Genomic DNA, 23983 nt, shown 5'->3' on the forward strand with positions numbered 1-23983 from the left:
TCCGCGAAAGTCTCCGTTAATTGACGTCGAGCGTCTTCAAGCTTCGTCTCCAAATCACTAACACGCTTAACTAGTTTCTGCTGTCTTTGAAACTCCTTTCTCGACGGTACTTTTCTCACAGATCGAGAATGTTCAGGCAATGCAGGCCGCGACATCCACTCTCTGCTTGTCATCTTTCTGAGGTTCGACATCGATGGTGTCTTTCGGTGGAAACACTTTGAGGAGTTGAAGCTCCAACCGGAGCCGAGAATTTAGAGGCGGGACTGTCATGGTAGAAGTCTTGAGTACTGGTGACAGGTCTGGCCTGTCTCTTGTCCTCCATGGGCGAATTTTCTCTCGAATGGTATTTATCATTCAACTCGACTCCAGAATCATGCTTGAATCGTGGTGCTTGATCCATAGAATGTCTGAGAGGTCTGAAACCCGGCTGTTGAACAATTGCACCATCTCGAAAGAAGCCATTCGCCTTCAATTCGTGATACATCTTCTCCGCCTTCTCTTGGCGCTCTCGTACAGCTCTTTGCTGGGGCGTCTCCTCTACGATTTTCTGCGGCTTTGAAAAGATCTTCCAATTGGATGGTTTGATTGAAGCTGCAAGCTTACTACCGAATCGAAATATAGATGATTGTCGAGACGTATCCGACATTGCTGCGAGTGACGATTCCGCACCCATAGATTTATTTGAATGTTGCATAAACGCTTGCTTCCACATCTTCGTACCTGGAGTCGCCCGATCATTCCTTCCCATAAGCTCATCCTCAATGTAACGCTCCCGAAGCTCTTCTTCATGGAAAAGGTATGGTGTGGGTGGTATCTTACTGACTTTATCATTCATACTACCTTCCAAAAATCGTGAGGGACGAGATCTATGGAGATTAGGGCGAGCAGGTGAAGGCGACGCTGTAGATCTTCGACTTCTATGACTAGTTCGACTGCGAGCGCGTGAAGCGTTTCGAGGCGGAGGATTTCCCTGCTGAACAGGCTCCGGAGGCAAAGGCCAATTTTCCGAGCGGTGACGCTTCCCATCTGGATATTCTTCATCATGATCGAAAGCAGGACCCAGATACTTTCCACCTTCACCATCATCTACCAGAATCGTCGGTCGAGCATTGCGATCACTGTACAATCTTTTCGAGCCCGTTTTCGAATCGATGGAATAGGTACGATCATCAAACGGACTTTCGTCCATAGGATGATCCATCGACTGGCGACGAGGAGTCTGATGAGATAAATAATTAGTAATTGTTATGCCTCGAGGAAGGCTATAAGATCGTCCTCGGAAGTAGGGAAGGTGCATGCAATCAATCGAGGTTGAATTATGGATCTTGAGATGGATGAAAACTAACCTTGTAACTCGCCATTTGCCAATCCTCGAGAGCGTATTTAATAACACGGTGACATTGACGCGTACAATCAAATGGATCTCTCCGCGGGACTCCACAAAGGAAAAGAAAGGAGGAGAGGAGGAGAAGGGGAAAGTCGCAAAGAAGAAAGAAGATCGAAAAAGAGAGCTGAAATGGGGGGGAAGATCGAAGTGATTAATATGAATTGAATATGCACCTCTATTTTCGGGTACCTTAAAGTAGCGTGTCAGAATGTCTTACTAGCTTTCCCAATAAGTCGAAGAAGATTTCGCACATTAAAGAGAGGGAGAGATGTGATTCGTAGTAATCTTTTGTTGATGGCTGTCTAAACATGCAGGTCGGTTGCATAGCAAAGCAAAATGCGGAGTTAATAGTTAGAGTGGTTAAAATTAGTCTCACCGCTGCATGAACGCGCAGAACACGTTTGTTGAGTTGAGAACTTTCTTCTTTCTTTTCTTCTTTTTGCGTTTGGACTCTTTTGAGCAGAAAGTAAACAAAAAATAGGATGTAACTACTAGGTAACTTGTGTCAACAAACCGAGAAACCGTTGCCAAGAAAATAGTTTAATGTACAATTGAGCAGGTCTACACGGGGTTCAATCCCAGCCACTCGAATCAAACTCATTTTTCACACCCTTTTTTCCCCCGCGCTTAGTAGGAAACTTTAAACTGGTGAGTATTTTACGGTATTATGATCTCCTTTTATAATAATTACTTGTTACAGATAAAAGATTCTACTTTATAACATCAGCATACAGTATCAAGATATACAAACACAGACATACAATACAAACCTACACATACATCCCTCCTAATCCATTCCTCCAAAATCCACCCTGCAACACAAACAAACAAACCTCAAACCTTAAACCTTACCTAAAAGTAAGTCATCAGGTACAGGCACAGTATTCCTTGGTGCTTCCAGGGGCAACACGTCCATACCCGCCACACAAATAACCTCCCTCCACGTTTCCAACCCCCTCGAAGATCTCCTGTAAGTCAACCATTTTCACATCTAAACTGTGTGTATGTCAAGCATTAGTAGATTGGCTAAGAGCTGGAGTACATACATATACACATTGTACCTGCATCGTATCTATGGTAACAGCTTCAGCCCGGAAATTCATGGGGCCAATTCATTCATTCATTCATTCATTCATTGGTGGCTTGGAAGATCGCCGTGAACTTAGTAATGGATCCAGGATGAGAGGGGAAAAAAGGGATTTCATTCATAATAGGTAGGGATGTAAGCTATATACAGATTGCACAATTTACTCATTTAAACAATTCAATATATATATATATATAAGCATCAATATCCATGGTGTAAAATTCTTCTCCAATTCCAGTCTTTTCATTTCATTTAGATAGGTAGGGTATTCAACTGATTGCAATCCATTTTCACTCCATTCCCATCTGCTAAAGGAACCCCTTTCTCCCATTTCCAAGCCCATAAATTACAGAATGCTTCTTCAAACCCGCTCCACTCGTCATCTCATCCTCCAGGTCAAAAATTCCCCAAGGGTGCTCAAAGCAGGTACCAATAAAACAAAGCAAAACTAAAAGGGGAAGAAAGTCAATGCTTTCTGCAATCTAGATATCGTAAGGAGAAATTCCATGTATGCTTTTCCAGAAGCGTGTAAAAACACGCGCAAACAACACCACCGCGAGTCGTGGAAGAATAAGAAAGGTATATGGGAGCTCATGTCCCCGACAAATTGGTATCGTAAAAATCTGGTCCAAAATCGTATACTGAAAAAAGTAATAATGAAAAACTCGATGGCGTGTAGAAAATCAAATCATCAAACGCCTTTGCTATAAACATGGTTGACACCCATCCCGGCCCTTGAGCTCAATGTTGACATTTAGTTGAGGTTAGGAGCCGGTTTCCGTTGGAAGCTGCCATTAGCTCGCCTGTAAGTCATTTGATCTCTGAACCTTTGTTCCTCCTCATCTTCTTCTCGTTGACTAATGGCGCTTGGTCGTCTACCGTTGTACAATGATTCACTAGGGGTGATGAAAACATCACTGTAGCTTCTCTTATTGGCTGATCTTGGTGGCTCTGCTTCAATCGGAGGATATTGGCTATATGACCCAGATCTCTCTAGCTTATTATAGTTGTTGCTTAATCCAATACTTGGCATGGGCGCCAGGCTTGGTGGTCCACGGATCATAGAAGTTACTGGGGCAAGCGGGGACATAGCTGTCGGCTGCTCAGCTCGCAATGGTGCGAGAGCGACAGAATCCTGATAGCTATTTGAGTACGCAGAAGAAGGATTACGGCTATAAGTAGGTTCCATAGATTGCTGGCTGTAGGTAGAATTTTGAACAGCAGGAGTGGTAGGTTGGGAACCTTGAGATGCATTGGACATTTGGTATGCAAAAGACATTCTCCGGTAGTCTGGATCATACGACTGTGGTTGAGGAGGATTGGCAGGAGGACGAAATTGACTAAAGGACTGCCTCTCCTCGAACCCACTGTAACTTCCTGGGGGTGGCGGAGGTGGACCTTGAAGAGCTTGCTGACGGAATGGTGTCGATGGACCTTGGTTAGGGTAGGCGACCGATATCGGCTGTGAATAGGATGAGGAAGGCGGAGGCGGAGGTGGAGGCGGGGGTGGAGGTTGGATTGCCTGTACAGGAGCATATCCACTGCCTTGTGCCATCCAATGGAGCTGTCCACCAGCAGGTAGGGGTGCGTTTGACGTCGATGGAGAAAGCGAAGGTGTACGATATGGAGAACCTGCAGCAGGCGAACGGTATGGTGATATCTCACCTGATCCACGCCTCTGTTGTGGATCCTCGTTACCACTTGTACTCAGAGCTCTCTGTCTAGCAGCTTGGATGGCGTAATCAAATGTAGGCGAAGTAGCCCTTCCCTGTTGATATTCATCCTCGTTTTCACCAAAGTCTCCTCCAGGCTTCGTGTCTCTTCTTCTCATCCTCACATCACGTCTAATACGTACTCGGCAACCTTGTTCCGCCACCGTCCTGCTCAGATCAGTGCTTTCAGAGAGACCAGGGAACTTCTTTGCACTGTATACAGTAAATTGGTCGGATTTAAGCTCCATACGCCAATCAAAGGAGGATTCAGCGGCCGCCGCAGCGCTCGACATCTTTCGCATGCTTGAGTCATTCGAAGGTTCGATATCGACATCCTTCTCCTCTTTTGTCTCCTCATAAAGATTGAAGCTCAACTTGTACTGGCCCTCATGTCGAACAGACAAATCAGGAAAAATAAAATATCCAGCTTCATTGGGTCTATCCAAGTATGCCATTCCAGACACTGGCATGCCCGTCAAAACAGGTGCTTGAGGAGCCGAAGTTTGTACACGACCTTGAGCGATTGGCCGAGCGACCTCCAAAGTTGCAAATAGAAAGAAGTTTGCATTATAGTGAAAGGTTATCTCCTTCTCTTGTCGTGGTTCTGTTTCATCGTGAATGCGAAGTTGAACGACAGGAGGAGGATCGACTGGGCGGCGATCGGCAGATGCTAAGAGCGTTGTTAGTCTTGGTAACAATGTTTTGACTCCTTCACCGAAAGAAATTTAGCATACACTTTGCTCCGGAACCACAAGCTCTAGCACGCTCAGGTTGTTGAATTACAGTCAAGGTATATCTAAGCTTCCTCCCTCCTTTGGTCGTCCTCGTAATTATTTCGGGAATGCTTTTGGGAGACGTAGACGCTGCCATATTGGAGTCTACACTCCCTCTAAAGTGATTTGAAGCGATAGTAATGTTTCGTTCAGCCATTGTTGCTGATTTTGATCAAAATTATTATATATGCTATATCCTCGTTGTTAGCCCTAAATGCAATAAACCTCCCAGTGGCCGGAAAGTTAATTTTGTTCCCGACACCCAGTTTAATGGGTACGAGTATCGGAAGATTAAAGTAAGGGAGCGACAATGCGTTATCGATTCATATTCTTACCTAGATATGTATGTTTCAAACTTCTGCTGTATCGTGAGGCTTGAAGTAATCGTGAAAAATAACTGCAGATGTTACAAGATGAAAGAATGAATCATTTCTTCCCCAAACAATCTGACTGCAATGTGTGTCGAGGTCGGAGTGGCCGTGTTGTTGGTTGGCTACCATTCAGCTTAAGCTGGGGACGCTTGGGTTGGTAGGATGGTGAGGATGATAACCTGGTACGTGTTTCCCGATGGAAATATTACTGGGAGTTCCTGATGATTGGAAGCGAAGTAAGATACAGTAAGTATATTGACAACGATGCTTATTGACCGTCTATCCTTCTCAATCACTCCGTACCATTCATTCTGGGTTGGAGGAGTCGACAAGTGAGTGGTGTCGAGTAGTGTCGAGTAGTGTAGAGTGGTGTCAAGTTTTCGAGGACGAAGAAGAGATCCAGCAGTAGAGAATCAAACTACCTATCTCGGCACAACCAAAGGATAATGAGGAATTGAATTGCTGGGTGGCCCCAATCCAATCCCAATCCCAATCCTAATCCTGGCCAGTTCCAAGTCTCTATTATTCCCTGTCCACATCCACCAGCAGGGCTCCTCTCATCAAATGGAAGGGAGGAGCAAGCTGTGCCCTGTCGCTTGTACGATCCCCAGGAATTTTAGTTCATTATTAGTATAAAAGAGACCAATCCAAAGGGCCCGAGTGGTAGTGCCAGTTCCAGAGCAGTGATCGATCTTTGGGCTGCCCGCTTTGAGCGCAGTAATGTAATGTAATACGCAGTAATACACTATGCTATGTATGACCATCCAAAAAAGGTCTCCCAAAGGTTAAGGTTGTGTTTAAAAGAAGGTTAAGTGTTGGATCGCAGAATAACTGGTTAACAAACTACAAATGGCGGGCATATCAATACATGATACATACTCCGCGTACTCTCACTCGTACAATACATACATACATATACACACACACACTCACACACGTACACACTTCAATCCCATCCCATCCCATGGTTACCTATTTTGACCCATCAAGGGAAAACTGGGAATTAACCAAAGCATGCGTTTGACAGGGGATTTGACAGGCAGGCTCGACAACTCGACAGGTTGGGTTGTATGACAGGGCTTAAGCCGTTTCGATAACTGCGTGGTCTTTACGGAGAAAGTAGTCTTTAGGCTCGTCCAGTTCTCATTCATTCCAGTAGTTCGCACGAAAAAAGCTTCTTGTCCAAGTTGTCTAAACTGTCTGGTCTGGCTTCTCTCCCTTAGCCGTACGCTCTTTCTCTGCAATGCGACCTACACCATACTACCATGCCCATAAATTTAAAGCAGTAATGAGAGACATTTACTATATATAAAGGCCATGTGCTCCTTTCCACTCTTTTCCCAAAGTCATTCAGTCTTTTCTTGCATCATCAATATCTTTCTACAGGAGCAGAGCACCACACAATTTTCGTATTCTTTTCGTATTCTTTTCCATGAAACTTTCTTGCCCTTTCCAAACCTTCCTCCTTATTCGCCCATCTACAGCTTTTTTGTCTCAGCGGAAGGAAATGTTTATTGGTTGGGATGAGCGAAATGAGCGAGACTACGAGCGAGACGAGCCCAGTTGGTGGGTGCGGGTATTTTAGATTGGTCACTACGCGGCCTGGGTCAGCAAATCCACCATTTCAAAAAAGTAGGAGATGCGGAAATCAGGCTCATGGGTACAGTCATGAAAACGGCAATAATAATATTACCTAGGTAGAGAGAGTAAATACTTTTGATAAAAATGTCGGTGGATTGTTAAACAATGGACATTCAGGGAAAGAAACACGAGGAAAGAGGAAATTATTACCACAATGGGCTGAGAATGATGGCAGGATATTGCCTAGACCGGCCACGGGTGCATTAATAGCTGCATTAATATTTCCGTCTAAACCTTCATTGCATTTCTTGGGAAAACGTTTAAATCTCGAAGCATTTCCGAGTAATAAATCAGTTCCCATCCGTAAAGATCTGGTCTAGTGTACGGAGTAAGACAAATTCTAATTTAGCCTACCTTTACATTGCCCCGTCAATCCATTTCTTTTTTTCGTGAGGTTCTATTGATGTATATGAGGTCAGTCTCAACTAGGTATATTCAAAAAGAATCACACCGATAGTCCGATTATATTTCCGTCTTTCGCAACTTTTAATACAACTGGAACTCTCTACTCGAGTACATATTAACATTCGAGTCTTTTCATTGACGCCCCTAATCCGGATAAATCAAAAAATATAAAATAAAAAAAGATCAAGTAATAAAAGTAGATATCGTACGATGACCAACCAACGCGGGGGATAATCCCGAAAAGTACCTTCATGCACGGATTTTTACCCAGATTGAGATTTTCGCGATACACGGGAGAAGATGCCACACGATTCCACAATTCCCACAAATTCCACAAATAAAAATCCGGAACCAAAAACTTTACTCAAACCCGTCTCCCTTCCGCTGGTGTTACCAATCTCAAATCTTTCTTTGCCCCCGCCCGGGCAGCGATCTCCCATGAATCCTACCCAAATGAATCATTTCTAAATTGATAGGATTGACACGATTGAGATGATTGAGACGATGGAGACGATACCGATACCCGCGTAGAGTCCTTTAATCATTCAGATTGTGATCACCGGCGATAGATAAAACCACAAGGTAATCTGCAAAGAAGAATTATGCTATGCCTAATTACTCCGGATGTGATCTAATCTTGTCTTAGTCCTGACTCTTGACTTCTGACTCTTGACTCTCTCACCACGGCACGGGATCGAATCCACCTCGAGAATCAGACGCTCAGAGCTTACATGCCTAGAAAAACAGGGCTTTGGGACCTTGAGTTTCCAGTCGTTTGGTAAATTTGATATGCCGCGATCAACATTGGCAAAGCAAGTTCTGGCGATACGCTTAGCCACATATCATCGGAGTCACGGAGGTTATGAGCTTCTTTTTAGTATCTACCTACTGGATGTAGCCTGTCCTGTCCACGCATCTACTTTCCTTCCTTCGTATTGGTAGCCGAAAGGGGAGCCCACCATCAACTTATTCACTTGCTGACGCATCTAACCCTCAATCGGGGAACGCCCTCCCACGTTATCGCATGTGTGGAAATATAATGTATCCAATAAGCAAGCTTTTTGATCCATGTATGATGGTCCCAGAGTGACGAGGGATGGCTCCGGCGCTCTGGAAGAATTGAGCCTTAGAAAATGGAATCGAAATAAGCCGGTAGTGTTATTTTATTTTATTTTATTTTATTTTAGTTTAGTTTAGTGCTTGTTTCATGGATGGGAAAAGGGATCTTTGATTAGTGGAATGGAATAGGATAGGACGGACACAGGACAGACTAAAAGACGGGCAGCTCTTTTTAACTTCCGCTCTAAGCCCTTGAAGGAAAAGAGGTTGGGGAGTTGGGGAAGACAGACCCTATTTCCGGATTACCCTAAATCCAATTCAAATTATTCAATCCCATTCAAATTCAATTCAAAATGGTTCTACGGATTTACTCCGTACTCTAACCGATATCAACCCGACTAAAATGTAACTTGGGAGGTTTTTCAATCACATCTCGTCACATTACATCACTATCACAATATCCCGTTAGCCAGTTAAAGAAATACTCCCGCATGTTACTTTTTCATTTCTGGACTCTGTCAGTGTCAAATGCTTGCAAGCGAATATTCAACACTATGCTATTTGCTACATAGTACATACTATATTGAGATTATTGTTTTCTATCTTTGACATGTAAGCCCCCACTCCTCAAACCGAACTGGAATTCTAGGGTATGGCCCGTATGGCTAACCCGTCATCGGGACTTGTCAACGCAATGCAGAAAACTTTTCTCTGGGACATTATGATGGTGGTACTACCTCGTTACCAAAGTAATGTATGTACTTCCCATTGGTCATTTTTTCAAAACCCGCAGCAGGAGGGTAGCACGCCACAATAAAACCATCCACCATGATGGTGGGAAACTGTCTCGGGAGCTTTTTTTTTTGCTCGCAGGAATAAGGGCTTTCCTCGTCCAATAATAGATGGGTCAAAAGCGCCTTTTCTGTCGCATGCATATGTTACCGGGGTCCCAAACACCTCATAGCCATCCGGCTTGCTTTTTCGATGAACGCCACTTAAGAACATATATCATGAGTAACCGGATTACCTTTGAATTCTGGTGTGGTAGGACATGCCAGAATGCTTTGGGTGGGCGCAGTCTGTGCGATGCATAAGTCTTTTGGGGCCAGCCGGTAAAAGTTTCCAGCATGACCATTGATCAATATAAATCCCAGTCCCAGATTGCAATGTCGTTCAGATCTAACCAAGATCACCAACTGCCGTTCTCGTCATTTCCCTTATATATACTGCTCATCTGATTTGCTTCTCGTGTCCTGGGTCAACTTTATTTGTTCACAAGGCTGTGTTGCTTGCTCTCCATAGTATTTGGAAGAATCCTTGCCTTTTCTTATCAGAGATCAATATGTTCAGCCAATTGATCAATTGATCAATCATTTGCATTTGAAGGATCATAGGCACTAGGTGTGGAGGCAGCTTATCAAAAAATGATACTCGCTTGCTTGTGGCCTGGCAAGAGCAATTTATTCGCTAGGAGTTGCTCAGCGCTCCTAATATGTCGGCTCACCCAGCTGCTTGAATTCTGAAGTTGGTAGCCATGGTACATCTTGAGTACTTCCACAAATGTCACATATCGTATGTTTATAATATAAACGAGTTTCACAAACAAGTGTCAACCGTGTCACCAAAAAATGATTGGCGTGGAAGCTGAATTCTTATTGACACGTTGAACTACCAAAGATCATGCCGTATTTTAGGTCTTTCATTCCTGTTTATATTCACCTATTCATCATATAGCGAAGATTGGATTTTATTTCTCAAGTAAAATCTTGATGTTTCCCACGTTGATCATGTCTATACCCGTCCGACTTGAAGGGAATTCTGGGTCCATACCATGGATATGCAAGGCAAGCCATTTCCAGCCTAATCTGCTGTATCTACCCACCCAAGCAGGCCTGAATTTACCACTTGCATATATCAGACAGATTTCACTCATGGCAAGCCAGTCTTGAAACCATTTATATAATACCTCAGTCCATAATGATCTTTTGTCCCTCCCCATTGAACCCATGTCAGACCACTTTATCTCAGTGAGACGATTATCCCTTGGATGAAGATTTGAAAGTTAAGGTCTTCCAAGTCTAGAGTTGAACTCCGAACAGAAAATATGTCATATCAATTTCGGCGACGGTGTTCGGGACATTTTGAAGCAGCCACCCGTTAGTTTTTGGGCTTGATGCGTATGCTCAGGAACCACACGGGTAGACGCTCCTGAAACTATGGACACAACGTGATTGTCACTGACACTTTGGTTGGGTGGTGCACGACTGGTCTGGTGAGTGAAAGAGAATATTTGGTATTTATTTTGCCTCTTTCATTATCTGAGTGCCTAGAATGGAGATAACCATGATGCCCATCGACTCACTAAGGAGAGATTCTGCAGGCCACCGATGTTCTACTCTTTGATTCAGACTTCGGGATTCGGAACCAAAAGCTCTCTGTGGCTTCAGCAGTCTAGGGAATTAAGATCTGAATATTCACGTAGTAATTATGGGGTCCTAATTATAGGTATCTTGGAATGTATAATTGAATTTTATTTCCATAACCTTTTCAATATTATTCTGCAGGAAACGGCCATTAGAATTCTAGTGTTGCCTGAAATCGTTCCAGACGATCTTTCCAAGCTCGTACTTCCATGATAACAAGTAAGTCAAAACCATTCATCCACTGATAGTTCAATGGACTCATAGGTGGGAGTCTCCTTGAGGTAAGAAAATTGGTATTCTACTAATGTCGCCATGTATCACCATCTTAAATCGTAGATCTTTGCCCTTCATCGTCGGATCTTATGATTCCCCATTCCTTACTCCAAAGAAAGCACAATTATAACGTTCCCATTTAACTCCCACCACCCCCCATTTCTCTCTTCATAGCTTGCCTAACCATATCACCACAAAGTTTGGCCGTCGGATTTGCACTAACAGCCAATGCCTTCGCGATCTCATTACCATACCTCCCACCGGTCATAAAATCTCTCGAGGCTGCCTCTTCAAAATCTATTGTTCTCCATTTCGCCTCCCTTCTCCTCTCGTCAATCCTTACACTCGCTTCAGTGTCAAAAGACAGCTGTTTAGCTGATAGATGATACAAGGCACCACGTTGCGTTAATGCTTGGGAAAGAGTCTTCGCTGCTTGAGTGGATATTGATGCCCAAGGCGTTTTTGGAGCTAGAAGAGAAATTGCCCTATCTAGGTCGGATAATGCGTTGAATGAGGCAAGCTTAATGGTCGCCTCTGATGCTTCCGTATCCAAAGGTACGTTTACATCAGCTCCATGTCCCTTAACAGAAGATATCTTCACCAACATCAAATCCCCATAAATCCGTCGCAATGCTTGTGCTCTGTTATTCCTCGCACTCGCATAATTAGGATATTCTTCGATCAAATCATTCAAATTCTGAACGCAAGATTGATATTGTGATAAAGGGGAAAGTTCAGCTACGGGTTTTAATCCAGCAATTTGAAGTTCGACATCTTGCATCAAGAGAATAATATCCCGTTCTCGTTGTGCGATTCCTTGATATGTAGATGGATCGGTGATATGCGGGTCTTTTGGAAGCGAATCATCAATAAGGAGAGGATTTGAAGGACCAGACTCCGGATCCTTTATTTTCTCGAGGACATCAAGATCGTGTTTTGTGAGTGTTGCCATTTTTGGAGGATAAATTTTGTCCGTATGTAAGTTGTGATTTGGAGGTTCTCTTTTGCAATCTATGTAGAAGAATTATTAACCACGAAACTAACAGAAAACTTTAGTTATTATTAGAATTAGATCATGCAAGCAGAAGTATCTAGTGTTGATAACAAAAAAACCGTCGGCCATGATGCCGTATTCTACAATTCCGCGTAATGACTAAGCGACGAATCGGGCACTTATGCCGAAAACAACCGTTTATAAACCGCGCGGAATCAAAACCTCCCCACCCTCAAACCCTAACAATGCTCTAATAAAAGAAAAGCCTAGGCCGAAGGATGTCGATCGGTTTAACTACTGTGCATTCATTGGTAGTCAGTGGATGCGAAGAATTATTGATAATGATATTCTTCTGTGTTCGAGGACGACTTCGTCCACCGTATGCCGAGCTGTGGACTTCATAAGAAGGATCCGTGGAAGTCCATGGTACACTTCTTCTTTTCCAGACATCTTTTTCTGTTATTTAAACTTGTCTCTTTTCACAAACTTATCTGTAAGCATATCTGCAAGCAAAGTTTGTTCGACAAACTATCTTGAGCTCTTTCTACATACTTAGTCTTGGTTGATCATCTACTTTCAACCTATTTCTGCTTATCTTACTCTCATACGGAACATTCCACCTCTATCTATCCATTTACCTTGATCATATCCTCCTACGCTTACATTAATCCATCATATCATGGCACCCTCAGCCGTTAGCCCTACAATCCTAACTTCTACCTCCCTCACCTTCCCAACATCAGAGCACACAAACTCTTCCCTCAGCACCAGCACCCCTAATTTCCACGGCTACGATCATATAACCTGGTATGTAGGCAATGCCAAACAAGCCGCCTCATATTACTGCACACGTCTCGGTTTTCAAACTATCGCCTACAAGGGTTTGGAAACAGGTTCCCGTTATATCGCTTCACATGTCGTTGCTAATGGCAAGATTCGTTTCGTGTTAGCTTCGCCTGTCAAATCATACTCGAGTTTGAAAGATGATGAACCGATTACCGAGAAGGAGAGAAGCTTGTTAAAGGAGATTTATGAACATTTGGAGAAACATGGGGATGGGGTTAAGGATGTAGCGTTTGAGGTGGATGATGCGGCGAGTGTGTATTATAATGCAGTAGAGCAGGGTGCTGTAGGTGTACAGAAGCCAGTCAAGTCGGTGGATGAGAATGGTGAAGTTGTGAGTACTTATTTTTCTTGCTTGGTTCATTTATTATTTGGAATATACTGATTTTCGTCCTTTCAGACAACCGCAGTCATCCGCACCTATGGTGATACAACACACACCTTAATTACGCGTTCCAACTACACCGGACCTTTCCTCCCAGGCTATCGGGCTACTCCAGCTTCAAAGAAAGACCCCCTAGAGGCACTTCTCCCCTCCATTCCTCTCGAAGCCATCGACCACTGCGTCGGCAACCAAGACTGGGGTGCCATGCAAGACGCCTGCGCCTACTACGAAAAATGTCTTTCCTTCCACCGTTTCTGGTCAGTAGATGATTCTCAAATCAGCACTGCCCATTCCGCTCTCAATAGTATCGTCATGGCATCCCCCAACAACGTAGTCAAAATGCCCATCAACGAACCCGCCCCCGGTCTCAAGAAAAGCCAAATCGAAGAATACGTAGATTTCTACTCCGGAGCAGGCGTTCAACACATCGCCCTCCGCACACCCGATATCATCACCACGGTTACGAATCTACGCGCGCGCGGCGTAGAATTTATCTCGGTCCCTGAAACATACTACGAGACGATGCGTGAGCGATTACAGGATAAAAATGCGGGGAATAAATGGGTGCTCAAGGAGGATTTTGAGGAGATAAGAAAATTGTCTATCTTGATTGATTTTGATGAGGGTGGGTATTTGTTGCAACTTTTCACGAAACCCTTGATGGATCGGCCGACGGTCTTTTTGGAGATTATTCAGAGAGAGGGGTTTGATGGGTTTGGAGCGGGGAATTTTAAGAGTCTTTTTGAGGCGATTGAGAGGGAGCAGGAGGAGAGGGGGAATTTGTGAGTGGTGAGTGGTGAGTGGTGAGGGGTTGGTGGTGAGTGTTGGTGGTGAGTGGGGGAGGGTGGTTGGGAGGTAGAAAGGTGGAATGCAGTGGATAGAATATGGAGCAAAACGCAGAATGTAGTTAAGATTACATAGGTGGATAGTTTTACTTTTCGGGGGCACTTGCTTATTACGGCAGGTAAATGGTGTTTGGGATTCAGGTTGGGAATATATGTATATGCATATGCATACATATGTAGCTTTATGAATGATGATTATTACTTTACTATCGCTTGGTATAGATATAAGTGTGAATGAGTATGAAAATTGGTATATGCAGAGTGATAGTGATAGTGATTACATCTTACTTTTTTTATGGATCGATATATCTGTAGTATTATGAGTAGTACAAACATTAGGAGATAGGAAATCAGAATATCTCCTCTCTGTGGTATATTTGGATTGGATCTATATTTAGACTTAGACTTAAAGTTAGACTTAAAATTAAACTTAAACTTTTATCTATATTAGTGTCTGCAAGGTAATCTGCAAAGTAATCTACAGAGTAAAAAAAAATTCTACTCCGATGCTCTCTGTACCCACATATATCCATTCATAACTCGGTTTTTATCTCTTTTTATATCTTCTATACTCATATCTCTATCGTTATCTCTATCTCTATCTATATCCGCCTATATATCCATACTTATCTATATCGAGTGTTAATTAACTCATTGTATATATAGAGTACAAGTCATTTGTATATCCATCCACATCTACACCCATACAGAATCCAATCTATACGAGATCTACACCCGTTATTCGTATTGTGTATGCACCTATATCTCTAACCCTATCTCTTTCTAGTATCCACCTATATACCCACATTGATATCTATATCTCCACTCTTCACTCGTAGTTTTTACTTGGACTTATATTTAGATCCATATACCATACGGAGATGCACCTTCCTATTTCTTTAAATGTCATCAATACCGATATCTGTATCTAACCAATCCTTATACTCGTCCTTAGATTAGATTTAATTTTATACCCTTACACCTGAACTTCTTCATGCCTGAACCTCTTCATACCGATCCTCATACGAGATTTAATTTTATACCTGAACCTAGTTATCTTTACACCCGAACTTAACTTCATACCAAAACCTATCTTCATACCCGAACTTAACTAAACTTCATCTTCATTCCCCATTCCTTATATTTATATACATACAAATGCAGCCCTTAAGTCTAAGTCTAGTACTCCACTTCTCGACCACCCTTAATCTCAGCCACTCTTTTATGTCAAAAATTAGCATTTTCATCTACCAGGGGCCTGCGTCCCCCGGATGTTGCGAGGTTTGCCGTCTAGATCACGTGGAAGTGCTCTCGAGGTGGTTTATAACTAGGCGTTAAGCAGGGATTTAAATAATGACAATGATGCAATTCGTAACTAATAGTAGAGTATACTAAATGATTGATCTTGATCTTTAGTACAAAGCTTTATAGAAAGGAAATCCATCTTGATTATATAGACCTTCGTGCCTCCTTAAAAAAACCGATGGCTATGTGTTACGATAGTAACAACTGACTAATTAGGAGAGCTTGGGCCTTGTGCAAAAGCGATCAGATTTCATCGAATTAATATGTGATCTGGGCCACCTTAAGATCGTATGTGCACGCACTGTCAGAAAGCACGTGACTTGGAGCTTTTGGAGCTTGAGGATCCAAAAGGATCCAATGGAGCCTTTGGAGCTTAGGATCCAAAAGGATCCAAGGGAGCATGAATATCTATATAACCAAGATGGATTCCCTTTGTATAGAGCTTCGTGCTCAAGATCAATCATTTAGTATACTCTACTATTAGTTACGAATTGCATATCATTATTGTCATTACTTTAAGTCCCTGCTTGACGCCTAGTTATAAACCACCTCGAGAGCCTAGAGCACTTCCACGTGATCTAGACGGCAAACTTCGTAACACTATGAGCCCGACAAATCGATCACCGCAAAGCCGATCTCGATTTGTCGGTTTCTTGATCATGTGATCAAGAACGTGACCTATGTTACTGTCCGACGTAACAGTATATTCAAAATCTTTAAAAAAAATTGTTTATAAATAAAAAAGTTATAAATGTTGATTTTTGATATTTTTGATAAGGAAAATTGATCTGAAAAAACGTGACCCAAAAGAGGAATGACTTAAAAACATGTTACGTTGTAATATTATAAACTATTATCATGTATTATAAGATCATATAAATAGTCTTGTGAGGGAGCGAGGGAGCGAAGAAGCAAGATTCGAATCTCGCTCCCCAATTCCATTGTTTCAATGTTGGAATATGAAGGTTTATGTTAAAAGGAATGACCTCACACAGGGAATAGTGGGAAGCTGATAGGGTAGAACTGAGGTAATATTGGTCTAGTAGGTTAATCTCTCTTCTAAGTTCTACGGAAGTGCGAAGCTCTCTTACAGAGAGCTTCTCAATCTAGTCCTAATAGGACTAGTGCTCTGTGCACGTGCTACGCAGGAACCATTCACTTTAACAGTTTATATAATTAAGATGGATTCCTTTTGTATAAAGCTTTGTACTCAAGATCAAGATCAATCATTTAGTATACTCTACTATTAGTTACGAATTGCATCATTGTCATTATTTAAGTCCCTGCTTGACATCTAGTTATAAACCACTTCAAGAGCCTAGAGCACTTCCATGTCACACTCAAGAATACTGGGTAAAGTATCTTGTATTAGAAAATACTAAGCTAAGGAGAAAAGAAGAAGGAAAACAAGAGTAGAGATTGATTGATTGATTGATTGTGTTTATCGTCATAGGCCGTAGGCCCACGCGCCTTGGCGCGTGATAACCTTAGCCATCTATTCCAGTTTTGGACAAATGACGCTCAGAGGAGAAGCCTCTGAGTGGTTTACTAGCTAGCTAGGGGGAGTATTTATATACAATTTAAAGGGGGCTAGGGCAGGGTTTACATGATTGCCTTCGCAGGGGGGGTTTGGGCCGGTAGGCCTTTTGGGGTTGTAATTGTGGTCATCCTCGTCCACTAGATCACTTGCTCTTGATCTCTCTCACTTCTCCTCATACTATTAAAACATTGTAATCGAAAACCCTTCATCCCTGATCCCCTTCCCGATACTACCAATCTAATTGCTCCTTATATACCAGAACGTACTGTAATCGCCCACCGTCAGGATTGCCTCGTCCTCATTCTGATCATCCTGCCAATAGAAAGCTTATGAAGGAGCACCAATCCTCATATAGCGTAACTATAACATGCACAGGTAGTGGCTTGTACGGATGTCCCAATTCCGTAAGTAGCATACCTCCGCTGAATGAGAGTAGAGTAAGTTTCGTTATCAGTTTAGGTCCTTCAATAGTACTCCTCCGGTGTTCCCGTGTGGAAGGTATATAAATTGTTGTCGTTTCGATCGTATCGATTATAAGAGGTATACGATATATAACATATACGTGTCAAAGATGTCGAGCTGTACTCTATGTTCCAGAGGAGTCTCACTCTTAAGAAGTGAGATGATTTCGTAGTGTATTGTCGTAGATGATGGTGTTGTCCTCTATTTCGTAATAAAGGTAGTGTTGTAGAGAGTCCACCGATAATGCGATTGTCAAAAAACCGCAAACGGGTAAAAACGTCGTGATCGGGCGCCTCTTCCTCTTCCAATTATCATGACTCCATCAAATGACTCAAACTTAGCTCTGCAGACTCTCATAAGAGAGCTGGAGGTTCGTAGGATGCACCGTGTACACGTTGTTGAGTCTTCGCATCCCAACAAGAGTAGAGAGTTTTCCCTGTGACTAAATACAAACGGGGCATGCCACATGACCCGAAGGTGTGAGGCGTCACATATATACTTTTTGATTAAAAAATTTGAAAGTCTTTTATAGTTTATTTTTAATAATTTTTATTGAAATATTATTTAATATTTTTAAGCTTTGAAAATTTATTTATAAATCATATATATGTGACGCCTCACACCTTCGGGTCACGTGGCATGCCCCGTTTGTATTTAATCATAGGAAAACTCACTACTTTTGTTTTCCTTCTTCTTTTCTCCTTAGTTTAGTATTTTCTAATACAAGATACTTTACCCAGTATTCTTAAGTGTAACAAACAATATAAATTCTTATTAAAAGATTGGGTGGAAGAGGCCTCTATATTGATTATATTACTACGCGTGTAGGCATATTAATCTCCTCTTGGTATCCTCTGAGGGGACCAATATGCCTGCTTATGGTTCGTCTAATCTAGCCTGTTTAGGTAACCGTATTACTAATCACGACACGTGATTAGTACCGGTAACTTCTATTCCTTTTAACAATTCTTTTCAATTTTTTCAATCATATATTTTGATCAGTTTTTTTTTTTTTTTTTTTTTTACAAAAAAGAAATATTAAAAAAATTATATTATAATAAAGAAAGCTAGATTATTATACTTTAGGTAATTAAAAAATTTTCCATCCCTACTTCGATGGAATTCGTGGTTAATGAGAAATACAATGAATTATGATTACAAAATGAGGAAATCGGAAATAACAATATTGCTTTATCGCTATCTGTTTAGTTTAAGATAATCGTCCTCTGCCTTGATGGTATAATGTCAATATTTTAATATGTGCACATGAATAATATAACAGTAAGATAATTAACAAAAGATTTCATTTCATATCTGTGACCAAAAGGGTGTTTATAGACCAGCAATTGTATTTAACTTAGAATCTACAGGTGAAGAGCACCTGTAGATGGGGATAGCTACTCTATATATACACAAATGAATGGCCTAGCCGCAATAGCTAGGCAAAAAGAAGTCATATTTATTCCTCCAATGATCTTACTTTACCGATAACCATTGATACCTAGTACTTGTCCGGATCTGATCCTCAGGTCACCTAAATCGCATACTAATCTCGAGTAATCGTATCATGTGTGGACATGGTTAATGTACCTGAGGTTTCTTATATAATAAGGGTGGGAGGAAAGCAGGGATTTCCGTCACAATATCTATATAAAGACTCTAAACAAAAAGAAGAAAAGATATAAGAGTATATATACACATAAATCCCAAGTATATATTCTAAAAAAAAAACCTTGGAATAAACTTATCATAAGTATAAGAGATATCAAGACAGAGATTATCAACACAACAAAGCAAATCAGCAATCTAGTCGACTAGCTCATCTTACGCCATGCATCACCAAACAACGTTTCAAATCTCCCATCCTATCCTATCCTTGAATTTAGGATAGGCAGAATGGGTTTCAATTTGAAGGATAAGCAAGATAAGGATATAAAAAGAAAATTGAGTATATATTAGGATTTATAGGGTTTAGGATAGAATGGAAAAAAATTGAAAAATTGAAAAATTGTTATAATTTTTATAATTGAGATTAACAAAACAGTAAGTACTTTATTTTATATCTCGCATAATATCACCTATATCCTCTTATTCAAAATAGAATAAATATCACTTTTTTAAAGAATAAACAGAATGAGGATATTTACAATATCGATAGGATATAGGGCCTCCATCCTGGGTCTAGGATAGAATGGGAGAGGATGAGGGTGGGAGATTTGAAACGCTGTCACCAAAACCATACAAGCCAACTATATACATCGATCTCAAAGGCATAAAGCTCTATCGCGAAAGCTCACTTCCCATCCTCACCCTTCTAATCGAAACCAGGGATTCGAACCCGAGCATACACATCTATTCTATCTCATCGATATACACATGCTAGATTCACAAGGCTCAAGCATTCAACACAACTAGTAACTAGTATCCAAAACAAACACTAAAGAAATATCCCCCAAGACCCCAAGATCCCCAAAGTTTTATTTTCAACATTCGTAATAGTTCAGATGCATTATTTGCATTATTTGCACTTTTTCGCGTGCCATTACAAAGGAAGAAGTAGAAGATATCCAATTTACACAGAATACCACAAGAAAGACAACAAGTTCCAGCTAAGAAATAATTATCTAAATGATCTAGCGAAAGTATTAAGAAAAATGGACTATCTAGCCGCGAACTTGCGAGCTGGAAACTAGCATAAGGGAAAAAGGGGGATTAATTGTTCAATGCTCAATGTGAAGTGTCCGAAGAGCGACCAATCCGTAACGAGAATTCTCTCCTATTGTGTGCGGGATATACAGGACCCCCCTAAGATGTGGAGCGGATACCGGTTTGAATACTGATGGGTGGCAAGCGAGATCTGGTTGATAACGAAATCAAGAAGCGCGTTGAGGGGTCTCAGGAACTGGGGTACTAGCCCCAGGGCCCAGATAGGACGGTAGCTTCGTGGAGCGAAGAGCAGAATAGGAGTTTGGATGAGTGGAATTATGTCCCCCCTCCTCATCGAAACTATGGTTGGGATGACGACGGTCCGACGAGCAGTGGGGATGTTATCGATACTTGTGATTGGGACTATTATTATTCCGACTAAGCTTTTTGAACTGGTTAATAAAAGCTAGACACTTGGGTTTTATGTTGACATACTACTATACATTCTGTACTTATTAAATATATAAAGGAAATCTCTACATATATCCATAAAACTGAAGCACGTTGCGAAATTACAGAGCCCGGGTGCAGGTGGATGTCATCATAATCTAATGTATTGCCGATCATCTTTATTTATAACCTCTAAAACCCTTCCTTTTAAAATTGCAGGACAATACAGTAATAGTGATATACAGCGCCGCACTCAAACTGTTCCTGAAAAATCACCACTCTTTGCCTTTAAATCTCGTAGTCATTTTTCAACCTCTGCACATGCCACCATAGAACTAGTCTTACAACTATCCATTTCCAGAGTCACTTATACCCAGGGATATTGCAGGGAACAATGCTCTCTTTAATCATCATCATTCTAGTATATTCGACTTGAGAATTCATCACTATCTGGACGACGCTTATGCGTGATACACCTCCCCATACTATCTCCTGCCTCTATAAATATTCATGACAGGAGAATTTGTTTTGCTTCGTCTCGAGTGCGAGTATATGTGACGCCAGCAGGGTCGGAAATGGTCTTTGCGTTCAATATCAGAGCCTGTCCAGTAAGCTATGCTTGATATATATATTGAGAGATACTTAACATCTATGCTAAATTGCATTATTAAGTGTTGTTGGTTCTTTTCTGTTTGCTAGTCTTACATCTGCTTTTCAATCTTTGAGCTATTGAGCTGAGCCGGATTTCATATGCTGGTAAGTTTTTCTCTAGAAAAGAGAATATGATTTAAGGCCTGGCTTCTGGGGATTGGACAGAGAAAGACAAGAAGATAGGTGATATATTCTATGCTAAGTGACCATAACAGATATTAACTTTAGATGGATGGTTTTCTTGACATCAGAGCTGTCATGAATAATCACTTACGCCAATCAAATGTTTTTAGAGTATTACCCAAATAACTAGATGGTATTCATGGATTTATTGCTATCTCCATGGAGTGTTCGTTTCGCGACTGCAATGTTCATATCCCCGTAGACTGCTATGTGAGTATTCTTTGATGTTTGAGAGATTGATGTATATGATGTTGAAATTCAGGCCTAACCAAGAGCACTTCCCTTCTTTCTCAAACCTCTTGGTGAGATTGCAAGTACATTTGTAAGAGCTGATGTGATGTGATGTGAGATGAGATTGGAGTCAAAAAGAACCGGACCCGAGTGTTAAAGCATACTTAAGCTTCGTACAACTCGTAAATTTCTGTTACCCTAATTCTAATAATCATCCCATGAAATATTGAAGCACACGACAAATTCGTACATGTAGATAGGTAAGGTGTCATACGAATAAAGATGTGCCTAAAACTTCCATATTCGAAAGGTGGTGCAAGTTTTGAACCATCATCACTTCACTTTTTCCCAACCGAATACTCAACCAAGTGCAACCGGAAGACTACTATGGAGGTACTCTTTTCGTTTCCGAGTATGGCAGATTTTGTACTATACAGAAGATTCATCTACTGTATTCCCAAACTCCACACGTAGCCTCGGAGTCCCCGGAGTCAGGTTTTGGGGTTTCAAAGTGTTAGATCGCCAGATCTCACCATGGTTCCCCACATTCTTTTCGGCGAGCTAAAATAACAAACTGAAGTTTGATCCTTTCGAACGCCTCCCGACTCGTCGTTGATGAGGGCCGGAAAGTTGCAATTTGTACACCAGTCTCAATTAATGCAAGCTCAATAACTCCAATTCAACACCGACTACTGGACTGAAGTAATACTGATGACGATGGTGATCATGGAGTATGTTGTGCGCACCTCCACAAAGTCTAGTCAAGGTGACTATCCTTGACGGCTTATTGTAAGTTATTTGACAAGTAAACACAAGGCTGAATGGAGAGAAAGAAGCATCTGTAATGGTCACACATGACAGTGCCGTGACTGATGTGTTGCATTGTAAGTTCCGGATAAGAACTCAGAGGTCAAGCCATAAAGATCTGTGAATGTAACGTGAACCCACTATCACATACGAGGCTACGAAGTTCTTCCGCCTTTTCTCTCGCAAATAAAAGCGAGAGACAACTTTTATCACGGAAATTCCGGTTTGTGTTGGCCTTGGCTTTGATTGCCAATATATGATATGCGACCTTCAATGTGTCTCCTTTGACGTCGAATTCCGGATTTTTGAGTTCGCCGAGACGAAATTGACATTGGCAGAAACGAATGTCTCTTCACAAGACTATCGACAATATCAATATGTTTTTGACATTTTGTCGTAAGATTACATCAAGGACACGGTCATTTTTCAACCGTCTCCGTCTTGGCTGTTCGGCCATCTAGGTTTGAAGAACATGCCAAGTCCGGTCCGGGCATCCGCTTGGTTAGATGCCTCTGGTATGCAGATGGTAAGATACTGATTTGATCTGCTACAAATTCCCGCACCAAGATGAAGATCCATATTTGTATGTTTAGAGAAGTTGTGGAAAATGGGGGCTGTTGAGATGATGTTGATGTAGTGATTTGATTGGGCTGGGCAAAAGGATATTAAGCTCAGAGATAAAGTTTTGAGGCAGTTGAATGCCGAGGAAGGAACTAACCATTTTCATTCATGTATAATAACTTTACCTTGCGCAAGAAGATACATTTGGCTGCAATGCGATGCTAAGCTATGTATGCTACGCTACCTATGCTATGCTATGCTAATATCTTACCCCAAAAACCATCTTAGAATATCATTCATGAATAATAATGTACCTAGTATGTCAAGGCTAGCCCTCACACCTGAAGTCTCACGGTAGTTCGTCTGAGACTCTTGACTGCGGACAAGAATCTGGGCAACGAAACATAATTGTTTCTAATTTCACGATGCTACTTGGTGGTATTAAAATTAGAAACTCGCAATTAGGGAACTTCCTTATCTCTCAACAAAAAGGAAATACCATATTTTCCCATTTGAAACCATAGGTAGTATGTATGTATGTACTATGTACTCTGCACAGTAAGTCGTATTCTTGGATTGTGGATTGCGGATTGTGGATATCGATGCGATGCGCTGCGATGCTTATCACAAATCAATCACAGCATGGCTGAGAACTTTTGAATCTGAGAATGCGGGTGTCATTTTAAACCTTGCATCCCTTTTTTGGCGTCTGAACCTATGAAATGGTTCGCAGAAGACACGCTTTGTGTCCTTGGAACATATTCCACCAATGCTAAATTAATTAAATATTAATCCTCCGTACAAAGGAAATTCTTGGGTGTGATGGACTATTTTTCAGCCTGTGGATCGTTTTAATGCAGTGTACCCTAACCCCATAGATTTCCCTTCCCGGAGATGGGGGTGGATATGTAAGATCGATCATGAGGACTGAATGGTCGTAAAGGACAGA

The 23983-nt window shown here is 41.6% G+C and overlaps 9 protein-coding genes across 9 annotated transcripts; 3 read left to right on the top strand and 6 right to left on the bottom strand.

Annotated features, from left to right (window-relative positions):
- Positions 1-169: 169 nt before the first annotated feature.
- SS1G_07625 (predicted protein) lies at positions 170-1361 on the bottom strand (the record flags this gene model as incomplete). Its single annotated transcript, XM_001590951.1, has 2 exons — positions 170-1219; positions 1347-1361. The coding sequence occupies 2 exons, from the start codon at positions 1359-1361 to the stop codon at positions 170-172; spliced, it is 1065 nt and encodes a 354-aa protein (XP_001591001.1).
- Positions 1362-3228: 1867 nt separating this feature from the next.
- Positions 3229-5116, bottom strand: SS1G_07626 (hypothetical protein; the record flags this gene model as incomplete). The annotated part of the gene is made up of 2 exons (XM_001590952.1): positions 3229-4856; positions 4921-5116. The coding sequence occupies 2 exons, from the start codon at positions 5114-5116 to the stop codon at positions 3229-3231; spliced, it is 1824 nt and encodes a 607-aa protein (XP_001591002.1).
- A 1746-nt stretch (positions 5117-6862) lies between these two features.
- Positions 6863-7291, top strand: SS1G_07627 (predicted protein; the record flags this gene model as incomplete). Its single annotated transcript, XM_001590953.1, has 2 exons — positions 6863-6962; positions 7032-7291. 2 exons carry the CDS (start codon positions 6863-6865, stop codon positions 7289-7291), a joined length of 360 nt encoding a protein of 119 aa, XP_001591003.1.
- A 2416-nt stretch (positions 7292-9707) lies between these two features.
- Positions 9708-9978, bottom strand: SS1G_07628 (predicted protein; the record flags this gene model as incomplete). Its single annotated transcript, XM_001590954.1, has 2 exons — positions 9708-9832; positions 9867-9978. The coding sequence occupies 2 exons, from the start codon at positions 9976-9978 to the stop codon at positions 9708-9710; spliced, it is 237 nt and encodes a 78-aa protein (XP_001591004.1).
- A 1292-nt stretch (positions 9979-11270) lies between these two features.
- On the bottom strand, positions 11271-12083 carry SS1G_07629 (hypothetical protein; the record flags this gene model as incomplete). Its single annotated transcript, XM_001590955.1, has 1 exon — positions 11271-12083. The coding sequence occupies one exon, from the start codon at positions 12081-12083 to the stop codon at positions 11271-11273; it is 813 nt and encodes a 270-aa protein (XP_001591005.1).
- A 721-nt stretch (positions 12084-12804) lies between these two features.
- Positions 12805-14139, top strand: SS1G_07630 (4-hydroxyphenylpyruvate dioxygenase; the record flags this gene model as incomplete). The annotated part of the gene is made up of 2 exons (XM_001590956.1): positions 12805-13302; positions 13369-14139. The coding sequence occupies 2 exons, from the start codon at positions 12805-12807 to the stop codon at positions 14137-14139; spliced, it is 1269 nt and encodes a 422-aa protein (XP_001591006.1).
- A 3211-nt stretch (positions 14140-17350) lies between these two features.
- On the bottom strand, positions 17351-17458 carry SS1G_07631 (predicted protein; the record flags this gene model as incomplete). The annotated part of the gene is made up of 1 exon (XM_001590957.1): positions 17351-17458. The coding sequence occupies one exon, from the start codon at positions 17456-17458 to the stop codon at positions 17351-17353; it is 108 nt and encodes a 35-aa protein (XP_001591007.1).
- Positions 17459-21948: 4490 nt separating this feature from the next.
- SS1G_07632 (predicted protein) lies at positions 21949-22367 on the top strand (the record flags this gene model as incomplete). Its single annotated transcript, XM_001590958.1, has 2 exons — positions 21949-22136; positions 22247-22367. 2 exons carry the CDS (start codon positions 21949-21951, stop codon positions 22365-22367), a joined length of 309 nt encoding a protein of 102 aa, XP_001591008.1.
- A 532-nt stretch (positions 22368-22899) lies between these two features.
- Positions 22900-23715, bottom strand: SS1G_07633 (predicted protein; the record flags this gene model as incomplete). Its single annotated transcript, XM_001590959.1, has 4 exons — positions 22900-23123; positions 23192-23255; positions 23376-23462; positions 23674-23715. The coding sequence occupies 4 exons, from the start codon at positions 23713-23715 to the stop codon at positions 22900-22902; spliced, it is 417 nt and encodes a 138-aa protein (XP_001591009.1).
- Positions 23716-23983: the final 268 nt, after the last annotated feature.

The sequence above is a fragment of the Sclerotinia sclerotiorum genome, genomic scaffold (genome assembly GCF_000146945.2).
Source record: "Sclerotinia sclerotiorum 1980 UF-70 scaffold_10 genomic scaffold, whole genome shotgun sequence".
Taxonomy (NCBI): domain Eukaryota; kingdom Fungi; phylum Ascomycota; class Leotiomycetes; order Helotiales; family Sclerotiniaceae; genus Sclerotinia; species Sclerotinia sclerotiorum.